Here is a 21469-nt window from a genome sequence, read left to right as displayed (position 1 = left end):
TCCTGCTGAATTTGCTGCAATTGGTGGTCTCGTTGGCACCACCCAGCCCAACCAAAGTCCATTTAATGGACTGAGCTTGGTGGAAAATTCTAAGCTGAATAGTGACTACATTCTATCTGATGGAGTCCCTATTCAGTTATTCAGACAGCTCCTGGTGGCAGTGTAGATTCCTCCATCTATGCTGTCCAAGGCTAAACAAATGAAAAGTAGCTCATCTTAGAGCTGGGAACTGGTGGTGGTAGTTTTTGGTGTGAAGCTCCTGGCACTGGCAGCAAATGCCCATCCCTAACTCTTTTTGTGACTGAACACTAAAGCTGTCCATACATTATTCCAACTGGTTTCTGATGAACCAGACAAAATTAGGACCACTGGTGGCCCTGTTGCCACCCTCCTGCCGAACATCTTTCAATTGAAAAATAAAAAGAGCTGGATGGAAAACATTAAGCAGAACAGTGGCATGCAGTCACTCTTTGAGTATTCTGATAGCAGCCAGTGCCAGTTGTCAGAATACAATAGCAGTAGCAGGAAATTTGTATATTCATGGATAGGCGAACCTGTTGGATTTTTTTCTGCTCAGCCCATAGTCTGAACAAAAAGTCCTATATGGCCAGCTTAACCCCAATCTAAACTTCACTTCCAATCTACTTACTCAACTTTTGTTGTTGTTAAATCAGAGTAGATTTTAGGTTTAAATAGTAATTCTCTATCTGCTGAAGATGTTTTATCCTCTTAGAATTTCATCTTCAGCTACCCCCATTAAACAATAGCTGTTTCCATCCTATACCTGGATTTGGTGATGACTGAAGTCAGACCATTTAGGTGCATTTACCTCATTTCACCAGAAGGCGCTAAAAGAAAAGGATGGTGGTGTCCACCTCAAGTCTTTTTTTAACTACAATAATGATGTACTTATTGAGTTCTAAATTTACTGCAAATATTTTCATGCATTCAAAATTCTGCGTGATTCAACATTAGAAAATTTACAGCAAACAATGCTGCTTTTGTTATTTTTACACATAACTGTAAACCAGTGACATTCATAGTATGTCTTGCAATACTGTAGTCTTGCCTTCTAGTAACGCATTTCTTTCACACATTCCTAGAAAACACATGGTATTGCTGGTTACAGCCTTGGAAATTTCTGGAAACTATGACAATTTGCAGGGTATTGGTGATGCATGCCATACGTTTACTTTTCTCAGCGATAAGTGGTATTTCGCTTTGCAGACAAAAGGGGTAAATGTACAAGTTCTTTTTTTGCATTTGCTTTTTTTGAAGACACAAAGGGTAAAGCTGGAAATGTGGTTGGTAGATCATTTTTTTCTTTGCACAGTTGTTCAGAATAGGTGTACTTGTTCTCATTAAAAAATAAGACATTTGGTAGTGGCATAGTAGTATTGTATAACTACAATTCAGATACAGTATGTGACCACTGGTCTGGAACAAGCATGCAACATGCTAGGTCAGGCAAACTCTTGAACTGCATATGTACAGTGCCTTGCGAAAGTATTCGGCCCCCTTGAACTTTGCGACCTTTTGCCACATTTCAGGCTTCAAACATAAAGATATAAAACTGTAATTTTTGTGAAGAATCCACAAGTGGGACACAATCATGAAGTGGAACGAAATTTATTGGATATTTCAAACTTTTTTAACAAATAAAAAACTGACAAATTGGGCGTGAAAAATTATTCAGCCCCTTTACTTTCAGTGCAGCAAACTCTCTCCAGAAGTTCAGTGAGGATCTCTGAATGATCCAATGTTGACCTAAATGACTAATGATGATAAATAGAATCCACCTGTGTGTAATCAAGTCTCCATATAAATGCACCTGCACTGTGATAGTCTCAGAGGTCCGTTTAAAGCGCAGAGAGCATCATGAAGAACAAGGAACACACCAGGCAGGTCCGAGATACTGTTGTGGAGAAGTTTAAAGCTGGATTTGGATACAAAAAGATTTCCCAAGCTTTAAACATCCCAAGGAGCACTGTGCAAGCGATAATATTGAAATGGAAGGAGTTTTAGACCACTGCAAATCTACGAAGACCTGGCCGTCCCTCTAAACTTTCAGCTCATACAAGGAGAAGACTGATCAGAGATGCAGCCAAGAGGCCCATGATCACTCTGGATGAACTGCAGAGATCTACAGCTGAGGTGGGAGACTCTGTCCATAGGACAACAATCAGTCGTATACTGCACAAATCTGGCCTTTATGGAAGAGTGGCAAGAAGAAAGCCATTTCTTAAAGATATCCATAAAAAGTGTCGTTTAAAGTTTGCCACAAGCCACCTGGGAGACACACCAAACATGTGGAAGAAGGTGCTCTGGTCAGATGAAACCAAAATCAAACTTTTTGGCAACAATGCAAAACGTTATGTTTGGCGTAAAAGCAACACAGCTCATCACCCTGAACACACCATCCCCACTGTCAAACATGGTGGTGGCAGCATCATGGTTTGGGCCTGCTTTTCTTCAGCAGGGACAGGGAAGATGGTTAAAATTGATGGGAAGATAGATGGAGCCAAATACAGGACCATTCTGGAAGAAAACCTGATGGAGTCTGAAAAAGACCTGAGACTGGGACGGAGATTTGTCTTCCAACAAGACAATGATCCAAAACAAAGCAAAATCTACAAAGGAAAGGTTCACAAATAAACATATCCAGGTGTTAGAATGGCCAAGTCAAAGTCCAGACCTGAATCTAATCGAGAATGTGTGGAAAGAACTGAAAACTGCTGTTCACAAACGCTCTCCATCCAACCTCACTGAGCTCGAGCTGTTTTGCAAGGAGGAATGGGCAAAAATTTCAGTCTCTCGATGTGCAAAACTGATAGAGACTATACCCCAAGCGACTTACAGCTGTAATCACAGCAAAAGGTGGCGCTACAAAGTATTAACTTAAGGGGGCTGAATAATTTTGCACGCCCAATTTTTCAGTTTTTTATTTGTTAAAAAAGTTTGAAATATCCAATAAATTTCGTTCCACTTCATGATTGTGTCCCGCTTGTTGTTGATTCTTCACAAAAAATTACAGTTTTATATCTTTATGTTTGAAGCCTGAAATGTGGCAAAAGGTTGCAAAGTTCAAGGGGGCCAAATACTTCCGCAAGGCACTGTATATGTGAAGAGAGGTGATTAAATATGACAAAAGCCAGTAGATATACAGGACAACCAGGAAGCTAACATTTTCAGAAGGTGGTTAGCAAAAACAATTGTACAGGACGCCAAGGTTGGGTCCTGGATGGGTGCTATATAGCACCAATATTTGGGTTATGGTCCCTTTAAGGAAAGTGTGACAGTACTCAGGGGGTCACCCAGGACGGGTGAGGAATTCCCGGGAATAGCCTGAAACAGGAGAGGACTGACTCGCAGTTCTCTCTGGGTTAATAGAGAAATATTTGGGACCCGGGATTTCGGAGACCCTGAAGTGATATTCGGGTGGGAAGGGGTTTCCACCTCTGACTACGAGGATTCCAGCACACACAGGGTTAAGAGCCTCCAGGAAGCAGCTCTTAAAAGACAGGAAGTAGTGATAGGTGTGGTGGTGAGGAGGAGTTGGTGTATGCACCTGTCTGGGGAAGCTGTGAGTTTTGGCTGGAGGCTGCAGAAAACAGGACTTACCGGTAATATTAAACTATTAAACCTTGGGGCAAAGATTCATCTACAAACCGTATGTGCTTTACTTTTCCTTTGTGCTGAAGATAAGCGGACTTTATTTTGTATTTTGGATGCCTTATTTTGTTTTATGTGCAGAATAAAAGCCTTTTTGTTTAAGTTTAACAGTTTTGCACTCAGTCCTGTGGAGCTACAGTCCCCCCAAACATTATAACTGGTGGCGGATGCGGGCAGTTCTGTCTAAAGAGATCAATGGGGAAGAGCACCCCGTAGTTTTTCTGAGTAGGAAGCTGACATCAGCGGAGAAAAACTATGCTGTGGTGGAGCGGGAGTGTCTTACCATTAAGCGGGCCTTGGACTCTCTACGTTATTTTCTCCTGGGCAGAAAGTTTCGCCTGGTGTCAGACCATGCTCCACTAACCTGGATGAGGCAGAACAAGCACACCAATGCCAGGGTGACAAGATGGTTCCTTTCTCTCCAGGAGTTCAATTTTGTAGTAGAGCACAGACACGGAAGACAACATCAAAATGCCAATGCCCTCTCCCGAGTCCATTGCATGGTGTCAAATGGTGCCTCCAACACCTCCGCGTTGAGGCAGGGGGGGGGGGGGGTGTACAGGACGCCAAGGTTGGGTCCTGGATGGGTGCTATATAGCACCGATATTTGAGTGTGGCAGTACTCAGGGGGTCACCCAGGATGGGTGAGGAATTCCCGGGAATAGCCTTAAACAGGAGAGGACTGACTCGCAGTTCTCTCTGGGTTAATAGAGAAATATTTGGGACCCGGGATTTCAGAAACCCTGAGGTGATTTTCGGGTGGGAAGGGGTTTCCACCTCTGACTATGAGGATTCCAGCACACACAGGGTTAAGAACCTCCAGGAAACAGCTCTTAAAAGACAGGAAGTAGTTATAGGTGTGGTGGTGAGGAGGAGTTGGTGTATGCACCTGTCTGGGGAAGCTGTGAGTTTTGGCTGGAGGCTGCAGAAAACAGGACTTACCGGTAATATTAAACTATTAAACCTTGGGGCGAAGATTCATCTACAAACCGTATGTGCTTTACTTTTCCTTTGTGCTGAAGATAAGTGGACTTTATTTTGTATGTTTGTGCTGGTGTGCTGCTGGATGCCTTATTTTGTTTTATGTGCTGGATAAAAGCCTTTTTGTTTAAGAGCCGGTTCACACTGGGGCCACTTGTCAGGCGACCTGGTCGCCTGACAAGTCGCTGCGGGTCGCCTGCCATAGAGTAGCACAGGACCCGTTCTAATAGGAGCGACACAAGTCGCTCCGACTTAGAAAAAGGGTCCTGAGCTTCTTTGGGGCGACCTGGAGCGACCTGCATTGACTTCAATGATATGAAGTCCATGCCGGACACTCCGAGGTCGCGGTGCGAGCTGCGCACCGCGACTTCACAGGTCGCCCCCCGGCAAGTCGGGTCGCTGCTATGTGAACCGGCTCTTAGTTTAACGGTTCTGCACTCAGTCCTGTGGAGCTACAGTCCCCCCAAACATTACACAATGTTAAGGTAAGAATTATTTTAAATAAACAAATAAATACATTATACAGTATCAAAATCTCCTGCCATGCTGTTTGACAACTGTTTTGTCTGCAAATGTCAGTACATAATCATCATCTATGGGAACAGAGTTGAAAAGAAAGTCCTTAGGCTATGTGCTGCCCCTGTCCCTCTTCTTAGATCACAGCCTATGACAGCTATGCAAAAATCCAGCCATGATTAAGAATAATATGAAAATCAAAGTACAGTTTTCCCTTGTTATTTCATGATGCAAAATTGCATTTTTGGGGGATTTCATAGATGGGAGTAATACTAGCACAGTGTTTGCATTGTAAACACAGATGCCTTGCAGTGTTGAGGTCCTGATTTCAAATCCTACATGGTCATGACCTGCATTAGGATTATCTTTTTCATGTGTTGAATTGGTTTTGTTTAAAGTGTATGCAATCTCCAACAATGAACACCTCCTTATTTGCTCCCTTTTGCTTTGATAAATATACCACTTGAAGCATTTTATACTATCTGTTTGATAAGTGCAAAGTGTACTTGTCAAGAAATCAGGAGTGTCCTGTGTCCCCTGCACACTTCCTGCGTTATCTCATAAAGCAGTGCTTATCAACTTACAAGGTACAGAGGGACTCAAGATTAGCCCCTGATATCTCCAAATGGCCCCATATAACAAAAATGATATGTAATGTTACAGAAAATGTAATAGACTGGAGACTTACTACAGGAATGATCAGAGACTGTTCTACAGGAGTGGTTGGAGACTAAAGTCATGCTGTAGGAGACAGTCAGAGACTGGGGACATATTACCTGAAACTGCTAGAGATTGCTGTTATTAGAGGTCCCCTTATAAGTCAATGATCCTACTACTGACCGCTGGGCTCCGTTGGCAGCTCTTCAAACACCAAAGGGCCACAAACAGCACTCTAGTAACAGGTTGAGTCATACAGTCTATTTAGCCCTCTTAGGTCTGAGTGTCACAGGTTGGGCTGGGCATCAGGGTCATAGAGATTAATTATACCTCCCAGTTCTGGGGGGCACTTGGGCCATTGGGTGGGCACCAGGGTCATAGAGTCTATTTAGCCCTCCTAGTTCTGGGTGGCACGTGGGCCACAGTTTGGGCACCAATGTCATAGAGTCTATTTTGAGATACCAGTTCTGTGTGGGAATTGGGCCACAGGGTGGGTACCAGGGTAAAATAGTCTATTTGGACCTCCCAGTTCTGGATAGCACTTGGGCCACAGGTTGAGCACCAGGGTCTTACAGTATATTTAAAACCTCCTAGCTCTGAGTGGCACTTGGGCCACAGGTTGGCCACCAATGTCATACAGTCTATTTTGAAATCCCAGTTCTGAGTGGCACTTGGGCCACAGGGTAAGTACCAGAGTCATAGAGTCTATTTGGCCCTCCCAGTTCTGGGTGGCACTTAGGCTGAAGGTTGTGTACCAAGGTCTTACAGTCTATGTAGACCTTCCAGCTCTGGGTATTATGCGGGCCATAGAGTCTATTTAGTTCCCCAAGTTCTGGGTGGTTTTCTGTACTTGCAGGGTCTATAAAGGAATAAAACCTGGGGAATTATGCGTGTATTGCAGAGATGTACTGCATATATTATATTTTTTTAAATTTGCCTTGACATAAGCTTTAACTTCTCCTGCAACGTGAAGGCTGACTAGCAGCATCACCTGCTTGTATACAAAGTGTCCCAGGGGCTGTTCTTTCACACATTACATAAGTAAACAAATTATATACTACCTGAGAACTCCCTTGTCCCCACTAAGATAGCTGAAGCGCTTGTGAAGATGTTCAATTTGCTCTGCAGAGACTGTGAAGACAAATGGGGAAGGAAGAGGTTAATTTCATACCTGTTAATGATGCTATCCAAATACAAGAGTATAATAATGTGTCAAAGGCTTCCTAGGCACAGGAAGAATTGGTATGTCACAACTTCACTATTCCCCATATTGTACTAGGAGATGCTCAATAAGAACATAAATCAGTAATGACAGAGCTGGCACCTTGCCTGAAATTAATAAGACTGCCGGAAATATTCTAGGCAATCGCCCAAAAGAACTGCCTAGGACAGAACTGAAGTGTCACCCTTTGTGGAGAAGTCAGTAAAAATATCATGAAATATTATTGCCACACAGGTCCTTCCTCGCTGAAGACCGCAATATCATTTACAGGAAAAACATCTGGAAACATTTCATTCCAATGGTAATTCCCAATGCTCTGGAGTGGTTGTGTAACATACAACTGATTTTAATGCTTCCTAAGCTCTGCAATATGCAAATGGATCTTAGCGAATGCGGACTAGTTTGTAAGAAAAGCAGCTCATGTTTATGAATGTGACAGAGAGATGGATGAAAGAGAAAAGTTCTAGCTAACTCTGCACTTTTATTTTATATGATACATTATCTGCATATCCTGCCACTCATTCAATACTCGCAGAGGAAGCAAAATCACAAAACAGCAACACCAAATCAGTGATTGTCTACATCTAAGGCTGATTGACTGATTGGGGCCAATATATAAAGTTTCAGCTTATACATCTGCAGACTAATGCCCCGTACACACGTTCAGATAATCGGACAACTTATCGTTCGCATTTTGTTGCATGATACTAACATCGAATTCAACAATGCGTACAAACCGTATGATTTTTGTCGTACGATTCTGGAAAAGCTTCCTGGTTGCTTAGCTACGTATGAGATGGTGCAAAGCAAAAACAATGGCAGCCAGGTTTTTTCGGGGCTATTTTAGTGTTTCTTAGCATGCGTGGTCTTTGTCGATCGATTTTTAGCAGACGCATAGTGTACTGATGAAACGATTGTCATTCACGAGGCTGTCGCTAGAACGACAGACGACAGAAGTTTTCCTGTTTGTCCCTTCGGATTTTGTTGGACCAACTGTCGTGATCGGCTGTCGAAAGCTGTGTACTAACGATCAGATTATCGTGCAATCAGGTCGAAAGCGAGTTTTGTCATCCGATTATCTGAACGTGTGTACGGGGCATGATGACTGAAGTCGGTACTTTGAAAGGAAACCCAAGACAATATGGAGGCTGCCATTAATGATCTCTGATTCTGAAAGTGCTGGTTGCTTGGCTGTCATGCTGATCCAATAGCTACAATAGCTTTTAAAATGGCTGTGAACCTAAAAACAAAATACCAGCTTCCCAATATTTTTTAAAAACCCCCCATGACCCTTGTCTCTCTAATGATGTCGTCATAAAAATAGAAATTACCCGTTGACCCTCCCAGCTAGTAGTACCTACTTCTCCTTAAAGTGGTTGTTAAGTTAGTGATTACAATTAATGGCAGTCCCTCTGTAATAACAATATAAACTGTTTGTTTATTAAAATCATGGAGCTAAATACCTTCTTTCACATTGCCAGTGTGTGATCACATGACCGACCGCAGCTCTCCTTCCTGGATCTAAAGACTACAGCGGGAGGGGCTGAAACTCCCCTCTGACATCAGTCGGAAGGTCACATGACCACACACCGTCGATGTGAGGCCCTGTTCACACCTGAGCGATTTTCTGCTTGAAGATTGTAGCTGTAAAACGCTCAACAAGCCAAATCCCATTCATTTCAATGGCCCCTGTTCCCATCTGGGCGTTCTGTCGCTCAAAAAAGTACACAAGCTTCTTTTTGGCAGATTACAAGCATTTTTGGCCTGATAGACTTTAATAGAAATGCCTGACTTGAGCGTTTTCTGTTAAAACAGCAGCTCTCCACCCCTAATTTCCTCTCCCTCTCTTCCCCCTAGTGCTTTCTATTAGCAAAACAAAAACTCCTGAAGCTGTAAAACGCTTTTAAAATGCTTTTAAAAAGGTAAAAAAAGCCAGAAAAACACCAGTAATGCGATACGCTCAGGTGTGAATGGAGGCTGAAAGAAGGTATTTAGCTGCATGATTTAAAAAAACAAAGACATTGCACAGTTAGGGTTGCCACATCATCCCTTTAAAGCAGGACATATTAATTACACAGGCTCTGAGGCTAATATAATGCACATAAGGCACTGAGTTTAATTACTACTTTAATCAGCCACAGAACCTGTGTAATATGTGTCCTGGATTAACTACTTTCTACCCGCCCACCGTCAAATGATGGTGCAGAGATGCACCTCTCGCTCTGGGATGCCGTCATATGATGGCGCACCAGAACGGCCTCTCTCGCGTGCCCTCGGGGACACGCTGTGCGGCGATCGTGGTAAAGAGCCAATGACATGGCTCTTTACCTATGTTTTCGGCTGTGTCCAATCACAGCCGGTCACATGTAAATGAAGAAGTGCCGTTTATCGGCTCTCCTCGCCTCACACTGTCAGAGTGTGTGGCGAGGAGAGCCAATCAGCGGCTCCTCCTTAAAGGGGAGTCTAGGACAGGTAATCAGGGCACTGATCATCAGTGCCCTGATTACAGAAAAGTGAAAAAACAGTGCCAGTCAGTGCCCATAGTGCTGCCAGTCAGTGCCCATAGTGCTGCCAGTCAGTGCCCATCAGTGCCTGCTCATCTGTGGTGCCCATCAGTATACATCAGTGCCACCCGTCCAGTGCCCATCAGTGCCGCCCGTCAGTGCCCATCAGTCTCGCCCGTCAGTGCCGCCTTTCAGTGCCACCTTTCAGTGCCCATCAATGCTGCCTATCAGTGCTAATCAATGCCGCCTATCAGTGCGGCAAATTAGTACCCCCTCATCAGTGCCCATAAGTGCCACCTCATCAGTGCTGCCTCATCGGCGCACATCAGTGAAGGAGAAAAATTACTTATTTTCAAAATTTTCTCACAGAAAATAAGAAACTTTATTTTCAAAATGTACTCACAGAAAATAGGAAAAACTTTTTTTTTTTTTCAAAATTTTCTGTCGTTTCTCTTTTTTGTAAGAAATAAAAAACCCAGGAGTAATTACATACCACCAAAAGAAAGCTCTATTTGTGTGCAAAAAAATGTCCTATGGGTACAGTGTAGCATGACTGCGCAATTGTCATTCAAAGTGTGATCGCGTTGAAAGCTGAAAATTGGCCTGGGCAGGAAGGGGGTGAAAGTGCACTGTATTGAATTGGTTAAAGGGATGAGGTGGCAACCCTATGCACAGTATATCTTGTTATTACAGAGGGGCTGCCAGTAATTGTAATCACTAACGCTACAGAAACATGTAAAAGCGGCAAGGGGGGGGGGGGAACAGATGGCTCACACACTAGGAATTAACAGGCAGGGGGAGAGACTCTTAACACAGAGGGATGACAGAGGTACATAATCTGTCATGGTCAGCGCACACAGGGAGACTGAGGAACAGGCAGGATCAACCAGGTATTTTACAGCATAGAAAGGGACAAATAACACTGCACACGTACTATGCTGTTTAACATGCTTTAAAGGAACAGGATCTTTTTTTGTTTTGGGTTACAACCACTTTAAGCCGGCCAAATGTCAATCTATGTAAAGGCAGGGTGGTTCTACAGAAATTGATTTACTGATTGACTTCTGTACAACCGCCCTGTCAGATTTTTGTCACTCCATAACACTGCCACCTATAGCCACCAATGCTGATTAGTGTATTCTGTCTTTGTCACCTATTTTGCTGTCTGTGTGCTATTGGTGGAATTTCCCCAAACAGGTGCTCTCCTCTAATATTGTTCCTGTCCCAATCATACAATTATGTATTTCCTATCACTATCTGTCCATGGGACAATGGCCAATAATAAAATGTAAAAGGTCAGTTTCCCCAGTGGTGACATTGTTATAGCAATAAAAACTTGAAAGAGGTTCTACATTTTCTCTTATCTATCCAAAATATTGTCTATTGATATACAGTACATTAAGCTAGTTTCTAGTATTTACATTAGTTGCAGTCATAAATTCATTTAATCCTTCACTCATAGTATGGCTTTCCCATGGGAGTGAATTGAGCTATGGCAGTAAGAAGGCCTGGCAGCTTGGAGTGGGGCTGCTCAGGAAAGATCACTGGATCCAGGCTGAAGAATAGTATAAGACCGAGAAGACAGAACACTGCCAAGTGGGAAAGGACTAAGTTACATACAACATTTAAACTACAGTTGTACTTGAATGGTTGTTTTATTACAAAAAAATACATAACTACATGGATTGATTAACATGTATAAATACATAATGGGTCCATATATGGTGTTGAGTTATTCACTTTAAGGTCAACACAGAGGACAAGGGGGCACTCTTTATGTCTAGAGGAAAACAGATTTCGTCTCCAAATACGGAAAGGTTTCTTTACCGTAAGAGCTGTGAAAATGTGGAATAGACTCCCTCCAGAGGTGGTTCTGGCCAGTTCACTAGATTGCTTTAAAAAAAGGCCTGGATTCTTTCCTAGGTGTACATAATATAAATAGGTACTAATATTTATAGGTAAAGTTGATTCAAGGAATATCCGATTGCCTCTCGGGGGATCAGGAAGGGATTTCATTTTCCCTGCTGTAGCCAATTGGATCATTCTTTGCTGGGGTTTTCTCGCCTTCCTCTGGATCAACTGCAGGTATAGGATTGTGTATATGGGATTATATGGTTGGGTTTTCTTTACTGTTTTTTTCTGGTGGGGGGGGGGGGGGTTTGAGCCAGGTGGACTTGTGTCTTTTTTCAACCTGACTAGCTATGAGTAAAAAAAAAAAAATAAATGTCTGGAGCTCAGTGTCAAAGTGTCCTCGAAAAATGACAGCTGGAATCGGACTGGTTGCTATGGAAAGCAGAAAAACTCTCTTTTTCGCCTGCTATTATAAATAACCCTAAACTGAGACATCGACCTAAAATAAAATTGTTCGTTCCCTGACATTATATTTCCATAATGGGAAACATTCAGCTACATTGCAGGGTTACATAGAGTAGTGCTGAGTTCTTTGGTTACAGGTCTATACTGCCTCCAGTATATGGCATACATATTCCTGGAAATGGGGTTCTTATTGTATGACAGCAATCAATATGTACGTACATACATACAAGAAGAATATAATGAAAGGCAGCTGCTGCTAATAGAATGGATTGTGTAGTATAACAGACTTGACATTTACTGTTAGTACAATTAGAACTTTAAATTAAGCAGAGCTGTACTTTATAGCTGCTTGAATGCTATGAAGAATCTTACATGACAATAAACCGCTGATGGTAAATGCTAATAATTACACAATACCACCTGCTTCTGCCAATTTCTCCAACAGTTAATGTACACTTTAAAAATCAATCACATTCTTTTCAGATACAATCACACAGACTTTTAATAAGACATTTTTATACCAATTACATACTGTTGCGTGGAATTTCCAACGACAGAATGTCTGGGACAATGATATTGCTTAATATAAAGTTTTTTTTTTTTTTTTTTTTTTTTTTATGAAAAACATAAATACAATATATTTTTTCCAATTATACATAATATTTTTGGCCTTTGTAAAAAAAACTTTAAATAAGCAACTGGCAGCCAAAAGGCATTCATCCTTTTTATAAACAGATTATTGGAACCTGAAATCTAAAAGATCGCTATGATCAATGTGCTTTGATCTACTTAAAAAAAATATGGCTGTATATTTTCCAGTTATACAGTATATATATGTTTACAGTATTTCAGAAATGTTAAAATTTAACGAGAGAAGCTGAGCAAATAAATTGGTTCTAAAGGCTTAAGAATTTTTTGCCTTCAGGATCCCCTCCAGCCCCCTCTATAGTTATCTGAGCTTGACCTCGATCCAGAACTGTGCCCATGAGCAGCAGCTCCCTCCCTCCTCAAGGGAAGATTGATAGTAGCGGTATCCATTGACTATGGTGGCATACCAAGAAGAGGAGGAGTCAGGAGTGCCAGCGGGGGACCCGAGCAGAGGATTGGTGCTGCTCTGTCCAATGCTATTGCACAGAGCAGGTAAGTATGTTTTTCATAAAAAAAAAAAAAAGTTTACAATCCCTTATGCCCTTGTCGGGCATAAGAGATTCCCGTGGGAGTTCAATGTGTGCTGTTAATAGGAATAAACAGAGCTGGAGAGGATACATTCAGTGTGCAGCTTGTTTTATTGCATTTCAGAATGGAGTGGAGTGTGTATGGACTCTTGATTTTAAAAAAGGAGCTCCAGGCTGCTTCAGAAAGAATTAAAAGTCAGCAGCTACAAATACTGTAGCTACTGAATTTTAAAGCTGTTGTTAACCCACCATTGTATAAGCATGCCCTCCGCTCTGTTATATAACGCTATTTGTCCCTGTGCTTGTGCTGTATAAAAAAAATGCCGATCATACCTTATCTCAGAGCATTTCCCAGCACTCACCTGTCTCCTCGGCTCTCTCCTCTGCCCGCCTGAAAGCTATAGTGGGCGGGACCGAGCACTCCCGCTGATGTCAGCTCGGGAGGAGGGGGGGGGAGAGAGGAGAAAGAGCCGAGAAGTCAGCTCTCTCAGAGGTAAGCGCCAGGAGACTGAGATAAGGTATAATGGCCATTTTTTTTTATACAGCACAGGCACAGGGACACATAGCGTTATATAACAGTGGGGATGTCATGATTATGGTATAGATATGAGAGCAGCAGGAGGGGAGGATCATGGAGTGGATGGAGCTGACAGGCAGGGAGGGGAGGGGGGAGGAGGACAGAGGAGAGCTGCGGATGACGGAGGCACGTAAACTGACCATGGTGTCAGGGCTCAGAAACCATAATAAACCATGGTCAGTTTACAGGCGGGAGGGTATAGGCAGGCAGAATCAGCCAGGTACTTCAGGTGATACAGGGGGCCAAATGACACAGCACAAGTACTGTGCTGTATAACATACTTTAAGGGAACAGGATACATTTTTTTTATTTTTTAGGGTAACGAACACTTTAATACTAGGACACTTTCCTGTCCACTAATCCAGTGGTGTCTTCACCCGAGCCGATTTTTCAATCAGCTCTTGGGGGCTGCCACCGCCATCTCGGGTAAGGTAAACTGCCAGTGAAGCCTTGCAGCTGTACAGCCGCTTCCCTACTGCGCATGCGCAAAAGCCTGCTGCGCTTTGTGAATGGACATGGCAAGGTCAGCTGGAAGTGGGAGTGGGTGGAGCTCTGCTTTAAACACCTGGCTGGTGTGAGTACTGATGTGGGTCGGATTTGTTGAACATTTCATATACTGTATGCTGTTGTAACTGTGTAAACAAAAAAGGTGTTATAAGAAACCAGCCCTGGGTATAGGGACCCATTCACACTTGTGTAGGTTGTAAGGCAGTGTCATTAATTTTGAATACTTTACAAAATGCTGAGGAGCAACAATGCCACAAAAAAAAAAAATCTTCAAAAATGGCTATTATCACAAGTACTGTATTCTTTAATTTCGGCCATCATTAAATTCATTCCATATATATCAGTAAAGCAGTACATTTCAGCATAACCTAATCACACTATTATTGTCAGTAACATAGTGCCCATTCCTCTCCATGAAAACAAACTGTAGCCTCCAAGCCTAGGGAGTCTAAATCACATGGGAAACCCTTCATGCCCAGGAAGTCTAAATCCCATGGGAGACCCTCCAAGCCTAGGGAGTCTAAATCCCATGGGAGATCCTCCAAGCCTAGGGAGAGTTTAAATCACATGGGAGACCCTTCAAGCCTATGGAGTCTAAATCACATGGGAGACCCTCCAAGCCTAGGTAGTTTAAATCACATAGGAGTGCCTCCAGGCCTAAGGAGTCTAAATCACATGGAAGAGCCCCCAAGCCTATGTAGTCTAAATCATATAGGAGTGCCTCCAAGCTTAAGGAGTCTAAATCACACGGGAGTGCCTCAAAGCCTAGGGAGTCTAAATCACATGGGAGAGCCCCCAAGCCTATGTAGTCTAAATCATATAGGAGTGCCTCCAAGCTTAAGGAGTCTAAATCGCATGGGAGAGCCTCCAAGCCTAGGGAGCCTAAATCACACGGGAGTGCCTCAAAGCCTAGGGAGTCTAAATCACATGGTGTGCAGCTATCAATCATTGGATAATGCAGACAGTGTATTGTTTCTAATCTGATAGACCCTGAATCGTAGACCCAGGCTGGTTATAAATGATTCTTTTTTTCCCCCAATCAGCCAGAGGCCTGATAAAAAAAGAAAGAAAGGATTCCCTTATCCACATATGCAAGGTGGATGGAGAAATCCTCCCCTTTGAGGTATTGTATTGTGACAGCAGATATTCTCGGTTGTCAGAATACACATATTAGCACTGCAGCCACTGATCGAATAAACTTTTTCCAACAGTAACATTCGAGCAGGAATACCCATAGTTGGATCTAATTTTGATACATCTATAGCCCGCTTAACAATAAGATAAGAGAACCAATATTTCATAAAGGATGCCAAAATTATATGTTAAATGAGCAACTATGGCTACCCCCATGTACCTAGAAAACTACAAACTATATATATATATATATATATATATATATATATATATATATAACAAGATGGCATTTAAAACTTTAATACACATTAATAAGATTGTTTGGGTATGCTAAGTTGTTCTCTTTCACATGTATAGCTTAAAGCGGAGTTCCACCCAAAAGTGGAACTTCCTCTCTAAATACTCCTGACCCCTCTGTCATTCCACATTTAGGATGTAATTTTTATTTTTTTTTGGGGGGGGGGGTACCTAGTTTTGACAGGTACTTGCTCCCACTTCTGCTTGAGCCACCTAGGCTAGAAGTTCTCCTCACCTCCTCCCACCTTGCAATCTTCTGGGACATGTCACAGGTCCCAGGAGATTGCCCGGCCATTCAGGACGCACAGCGCAACTCTGTACTGAAGCCGAAAGCTGTCACAGCCAGATGCCCACACTAGTGATGCCGGTGCCGCCAAGAACAGAGGGAGAGAAGTGAGGCTTCGGGCGGCCGCATCGCTGGACCGTGGGACAGGCGAGTGTGTCTTTTTGTAGCTGATGACTTTTAATAAACATAAAAACGGCTGGAACTCTGCTTTAAAGCATTATTAATATTATATTTAATTTATTATAGTGTTCTGGCAAGGACACAGGAATAGTCCATACAACATTTGACACTTCACTGTGCTAAACTAAGCAAGTAGAGATGCTAATCCCCATGCAGCAGGAACACCAAAAGTGCAAAACAATATGCACACAATATCATATGAATGGTGCTGTCGCTAAAAAAGTGAAATGGTTGCCTAAAAGACTTGAAATAAAAGGATATCAATTGAAATCTTTTTCATAAATCTTAAAAATGAATAAATACATGTTTATATTTGTTAAAAAAAAAAAACGCTGAGAGCTTACATGTATTTTGGCTACATATTAGTAACATACTAAGTTTTTGGTGACATTGTGATGTAGTGTTTTTAAAGATTATGAGAGTGAACATTTTAATTTTTGTGGCATACCAATCCAACAACTGTCTTGCATTTTTTTTACAACCACTGGAAAAGTACAACAAAAATATAAACAGTGAAAAATGTTAAATATAGATGGCAAAAAAACTGACCAGGGTTTTAATTTTTCCTTACAGTTGACCTCCTTCTAAGACCTCATGCACACTGAGCGCTAAAAATTCTGCTTTTAGGGCTCATTTACACTTGCTTCAAAATGTGGCATTGCACAGACTTTTGTTAAACACTCTAAATGCCAATCAAAGCTCCTATCACTATTGTTACCTTGCAGTTCTGTTTAACTGTTGTGTTTGCTTTGCTTCATTTCCATAATTATACCCCATGTTTCTTTTTTTGGCACTTCAAAGCATCTCAAAAGCCTCCATAGAAGTCTATAAAAATGCCTGCCTACAGCACCTGAAGCTTCTGAGGGGCTTTTATTCAGAGTTAGCTTTGCTTTGTTTTGGAGGTATTGCAGGTATGAGATATCCCAAATGCACTGGGAAACCAACAAGCGAACCAGAAAGACATCAGCAGTCCCTTTTGGTTCATGTGTATATATTCTTGAAGTATCTGGTGCAGACATCCCATCTGGTGTGCAGCGTGGAAAAGCAGGAAGTTGAGCGAGGTCCGGACTGGAGCAAAGCAACCAGCAGACGGCACAAACGGTGTGTAAAATGGGAACGCTATAGCAGATGTTGAGTGGGGGCTAGAGGGAGAGGACTGAGCAGCAGAGGATCAGCAGAGCTGGGGACCGGAGCAGTAGAAACAGATGTCAAATATTGTGAGCATAGTTGGAACAATACAGCAGGAGGTGAGCAGGGACCAGAGAGAGAGGAGGATCAGCAAATCAGAGGATCAGCAGAGATGAGGGTTTCTTTGGAGGATCAGCAAACCAGACGATCAGCAGAGCTGAGGGTTACTACTGAGTGGGGAAATCACGAGATCTGGGGGCTACTAGTGAGTGGGAGATCAGTAAAGCTGAGGGTACTACTGAGTGGGGCATCAGCAGAGCTGGTTGTACTAAGCAGGGGATCTGAAGAACGAGGGTATTAATAAGCTGGGAATCTGCTGAACGAGAGTACTAATAAGCTAGGGATCTGAAGAACGAGGGTACTAATGAGCTGGGGATCTTCTGAGTGGGGGTACTACTGAGCCAGGAATCCACTGGGCGCCTTCAAAAAAAAAAAATAGAAAATGAACACACACAGGGGATTTGCTGAAGCATCAAAAACACAAAGGAAGCATGAAAAAAGTATGTTTATGTGGTAGGAGATTAACTGTGTTTTAAAGTCGAAGAAAGTGTAAATAAGACCTTGGAGGCATCTAGCTTTCTTTTTCTTTTTTTCTTTTTTTCTGCCTCTAAATGCCCCTCCCTGCTAGCCAATGTGTCCAAGCACACATAGGCGTTTAGAGGGATTAAGAGGCAGAAAAAAAGCCCACTGCCAGTGCTTCCAGGAGCAGCAGCATTTTGGCAGAAAAAATGCTTGATGTATGTAAAAATTAGTGTTAACGTTAGTAGCGTCGAGCGCTTGAAAAATTTCTTACTCTGGCCCATGAAATAAATTAACGCCTAAGGGCTCTTTCACACGGTCCGCCTCCGTAGGCGGATCCGTGTTGCTCAGCAGGGATCGATCCGCGATCCCCGCTGAGCCGGGCGGATGACAGCTCCGTCTCCGCTTGCAGAGCAGAGAGGGAGGTGTCTCAGCCCCCGCTGCCCTCTATGGGGGATCGGATGAGAGTGGACCGCTTGTCCGCTCTCATCAGATCCGATCCGCTCCGATTACTGAACGGATGGAAAAATAGGGTTTCCATCCGTCCAGATTTCAAGCACAGGATCGGATGCGGATGGCAGCGGGTGTCAGCGGAGGTGTCTCCGCTGACACCCGCTGCCCCATAGAGCTGCATGGAGGATCCGATCAGATCCGCCTAAAAAGCTGACATGCGGATCTGATCGGATCGCCCGTGTGAAAGAGCCCTACGTGTTTGACGTGCCGAAACGTGTTTACATGCAGCAAGCGTTTTTTTCTGCCATGATGCTACTGCCAGAAGAATAGGTGTTTAGCAGACCTGGACAAAGCCCTGTGTGCATGGAACCTTAGAGTTAGTATGCAGGTGACATCAGTTGGCAGTGAACTGCTGTTTGTAAAATGACAACTGGATCCTGGAAAAACAACCATTGGATTAAGGACTTATTATATAAAGGGCATAGTGTACAGTTGGGCGAGTCATCGCATAGTGATTATTTGACACCAGGAGTCCTCTTCTTATTGACTTTATTAACAAGTAAATGGGCATTAGTATATTTAAGCATATTTAAGTTAGTATATTTAGGCATTAGTATATTTAAGTATATTTAAGTTAGAATGGAATTTTAAATATCCATGTCCTCTGCTTCTTTAAACCCCGCTTTTTTTTTTTCTACAGAGAACAAACAGTTTCTTTTGTACAGGGTCGGGTCTATACATCTCTAGTAAGTAACTATCCGTTTACATTTTCTAGTTGGACATGCTGCATTTTCTGTTTCACAAATCAATACACACTCCGAGTGTGTTGTGTTGTATTTATTCCAGGATGCTATTCCTATACAAGTATGTACTTGTATTTTTTTTTTTTTTGGTTCTAAAGAGTGTTTTTTACTTCAGACACTGTTGTGAAACAATCTTGAAAACTGAAAATTGCCTTCAAAATAGGATAAAAGAACCACATATCAGGGACTCTACACAATTTTGTATCTGAAGCAAAGTAAAGAAACTTCAATTAATTGCAATTCTACCTTCTAAACTGCTAGGTATTCAGTTGCATTCATTCATCTTTTGGTGAACCATTGAGTTGTAACATTTACTGTATATACAGATGTGTTTCAAAGAAATCTCTGCACTCCAGAGTACAACACCTGCAATCTTCTTAGACATGTATTCATAGAGTCTAAAGGTAAATACAAGCTTAGTATGAATGCATTTCTAAGACTGCATTATTATACTGTGGAGTGTGGAGATTTATTTTGGAATACATGTGCTTGACAGATTGGAACGTGTCTGTCCCAAGCACCTGACCTACCAATTTGTGCAGCTCATGTGCATATGTATATGTATATATATATATATTGTAAGGGATTAGCTCGGTGGTAGGCGTGGATGACCCCTTTGGGGGTGCGTTTTCACAGAGAGATAGCCGAGCAGAGGTTGAAAACAAGACTGATTTATTCATGCAATTTACTTCACACAATTGCAAGCGTCAAAACAGCCAAAATAAAATAAAAGACAAAATAAATCCTTGCCTCTGTGGGCGGCTACCTTCTCACGCTGGAACCTACCTAAGAAGTCTTCCCAACCTACTGTTGGGCCGACACTGCTGATCCTACAGCAGACACTCAAATGTCCATTTGTTTGCTTTTCACACAGCACAAACATTGTCCATTGAACATGTCCCTTTGTTTTCTTTCACACAGAAACACTTCGTCTTCTCACCTTTGAGACGTCTTCACTCTTGGTTACCCTCCTTAGCTTCACATCGCTTTAGGGGGTCTTCTCCCATGCTCACCAGCTTGTCGGGAGGCACACATCCGACTGTCCCCCTCTCCCAGCCCACACGGCGACAGGAGGCAGCAGTCCTTCTCCCATGCCCACACGGCGTTGGGAGGTACACGTATGTCTGTCCTCCTCTTCCCAGCTCACACAGCGACAGGAGGCAGCAATGCATAGACTTTCTTTGGACAAATTATAGAGGCCTTAATTTCCTCATTCTGAACAGCTGAAGGCCTTTCAACTTCTTTACACCTTCCTGCTGCCTTTGGCAGCCGACACCCTATAGTAATTACTGAACTTTTCAAAGCAGGTGGGAATGTGTCTCCTCTCAGTGACTACATTCCCAGATTTACCTGACTTCCTGTCACATACCCCCCCCTCTTGTTTCAACCCTAGGGTTGGGACACATATTTCCAGGCACGCATGTGTCAGGCACTGCTGACTCACTGATAAGCCTCCTATTATCCTCAAGCTTCCGGATGAAACTGTTTCTGTCATCTTCATTGACAGCTTTCTCATAAATGTCAGACAGCTTGTCCCTCATAACCGTCTGTCCAATCCACCATGGAGGACCGTGATCCATAGGTAACTCAATTTTGCTAGTCTTAAAGTCTTCAACATTCTTAAGACGCCTCTCTCTGCAATCAACAAATGATTTCCACAACACTTTGAGAACCTCTGCTTCACTTAGCTTTGTTCCAAGAACTGTCTGTACTTTATCAACTTTCCTTCCATCATCATATGGGTCAAAGGCAACAACACAGTTGAACCCAGCGATCTGGGTGGTATCCATTATAGACCTCCTCTCTGCATCAGTGAAGAAGCATGGAACTGCAACACATTCTTTTACAAGTTTCTTCAATGCACTTTCTGCTGAACTATTTGACCGCTCAAAGTCACCTAGTTCCTTTTCTCTATCTGAATTCCACATGGAATGCATCTCAAGATCACGATCAAACTTCTGCCACCCGTCTTTCACCAGTTCCATTTTGGAAACACTCCCTGAAAGGCACTTATTCATTTGCTTCACGTTTTCACCAACAGCCTTAGTTTTCTCCACTAGGTGGCGTTTGCTTTTTTCTCCCAGATTTATATCACTTGCTTTAGTTTTCTTCGCTTTAGTTTTCTCCACTAGGTTTTCAGCCTGAACTGAGAAAACATCACATTTCTTACACAGCTCCTTTGTTTGCTGAAGTTTTTGAAGGAACGGTTTATTCCACAGGGGTAATTCAAGCCACATGTCATCACATTTCTGAGGCTCACTCAGGACAGACCCCAAAACACTGATCCTTTTAAAAACTGCATCAAGCACACTATCCCCTCTTTGGGACAGATCCTCTGTTGCCTGTAATTCCTCTTCCAGTTCCTGCAACGGAATCTTCATCTCTTCTACTTGCTGTTCTAAGGCTCGCTTAGACTTTTCTAGCTCCTGAACGCTTTTCACAACATCATCCTTGGAGCTGACCAATTCTTCCATTTCTGTAC

The 21469-nt window shown here is 42.7% G+C and overlaps 1 protein-coding gene across 1 annotated transcript in view; it reads right to left on the bottom strand.

Moving 5' to 3' along the window:
• The window catches only part of TESC (tescalcin), a 124513-nt gene that overhangs the window by 33282 nt on the left and 69762 nt on the right, over positions 1–21469 (bottom strand). The window contains exon 2 of the mRNA XM_082252239.1: positions 6888–6957. Coding sequence (XP_082108365.1) covers positions 6888–6957 — 70 coding nt within the window. The remainder of the gene's footprint in view (positions 1–6887; positions 6958–21469) is intronic.

This window comes from Pelophylax lessonae (assembly GCF_965119305.1).
Source record: "Pelophylax lessonae genome assembly, chromosome: 1".
Taxonomy (NCBI): domain Eukaryota; kingdom Metazoa; phylum Chordata; class Amphibia; order Anura; family Ranidae; genus Pelophylax; species Pelophylax lessonae.
Note: the sequence above shows the minus strand (reverse complement) of the source record. Positions and strands in the feature narration are given on the sequence as shown.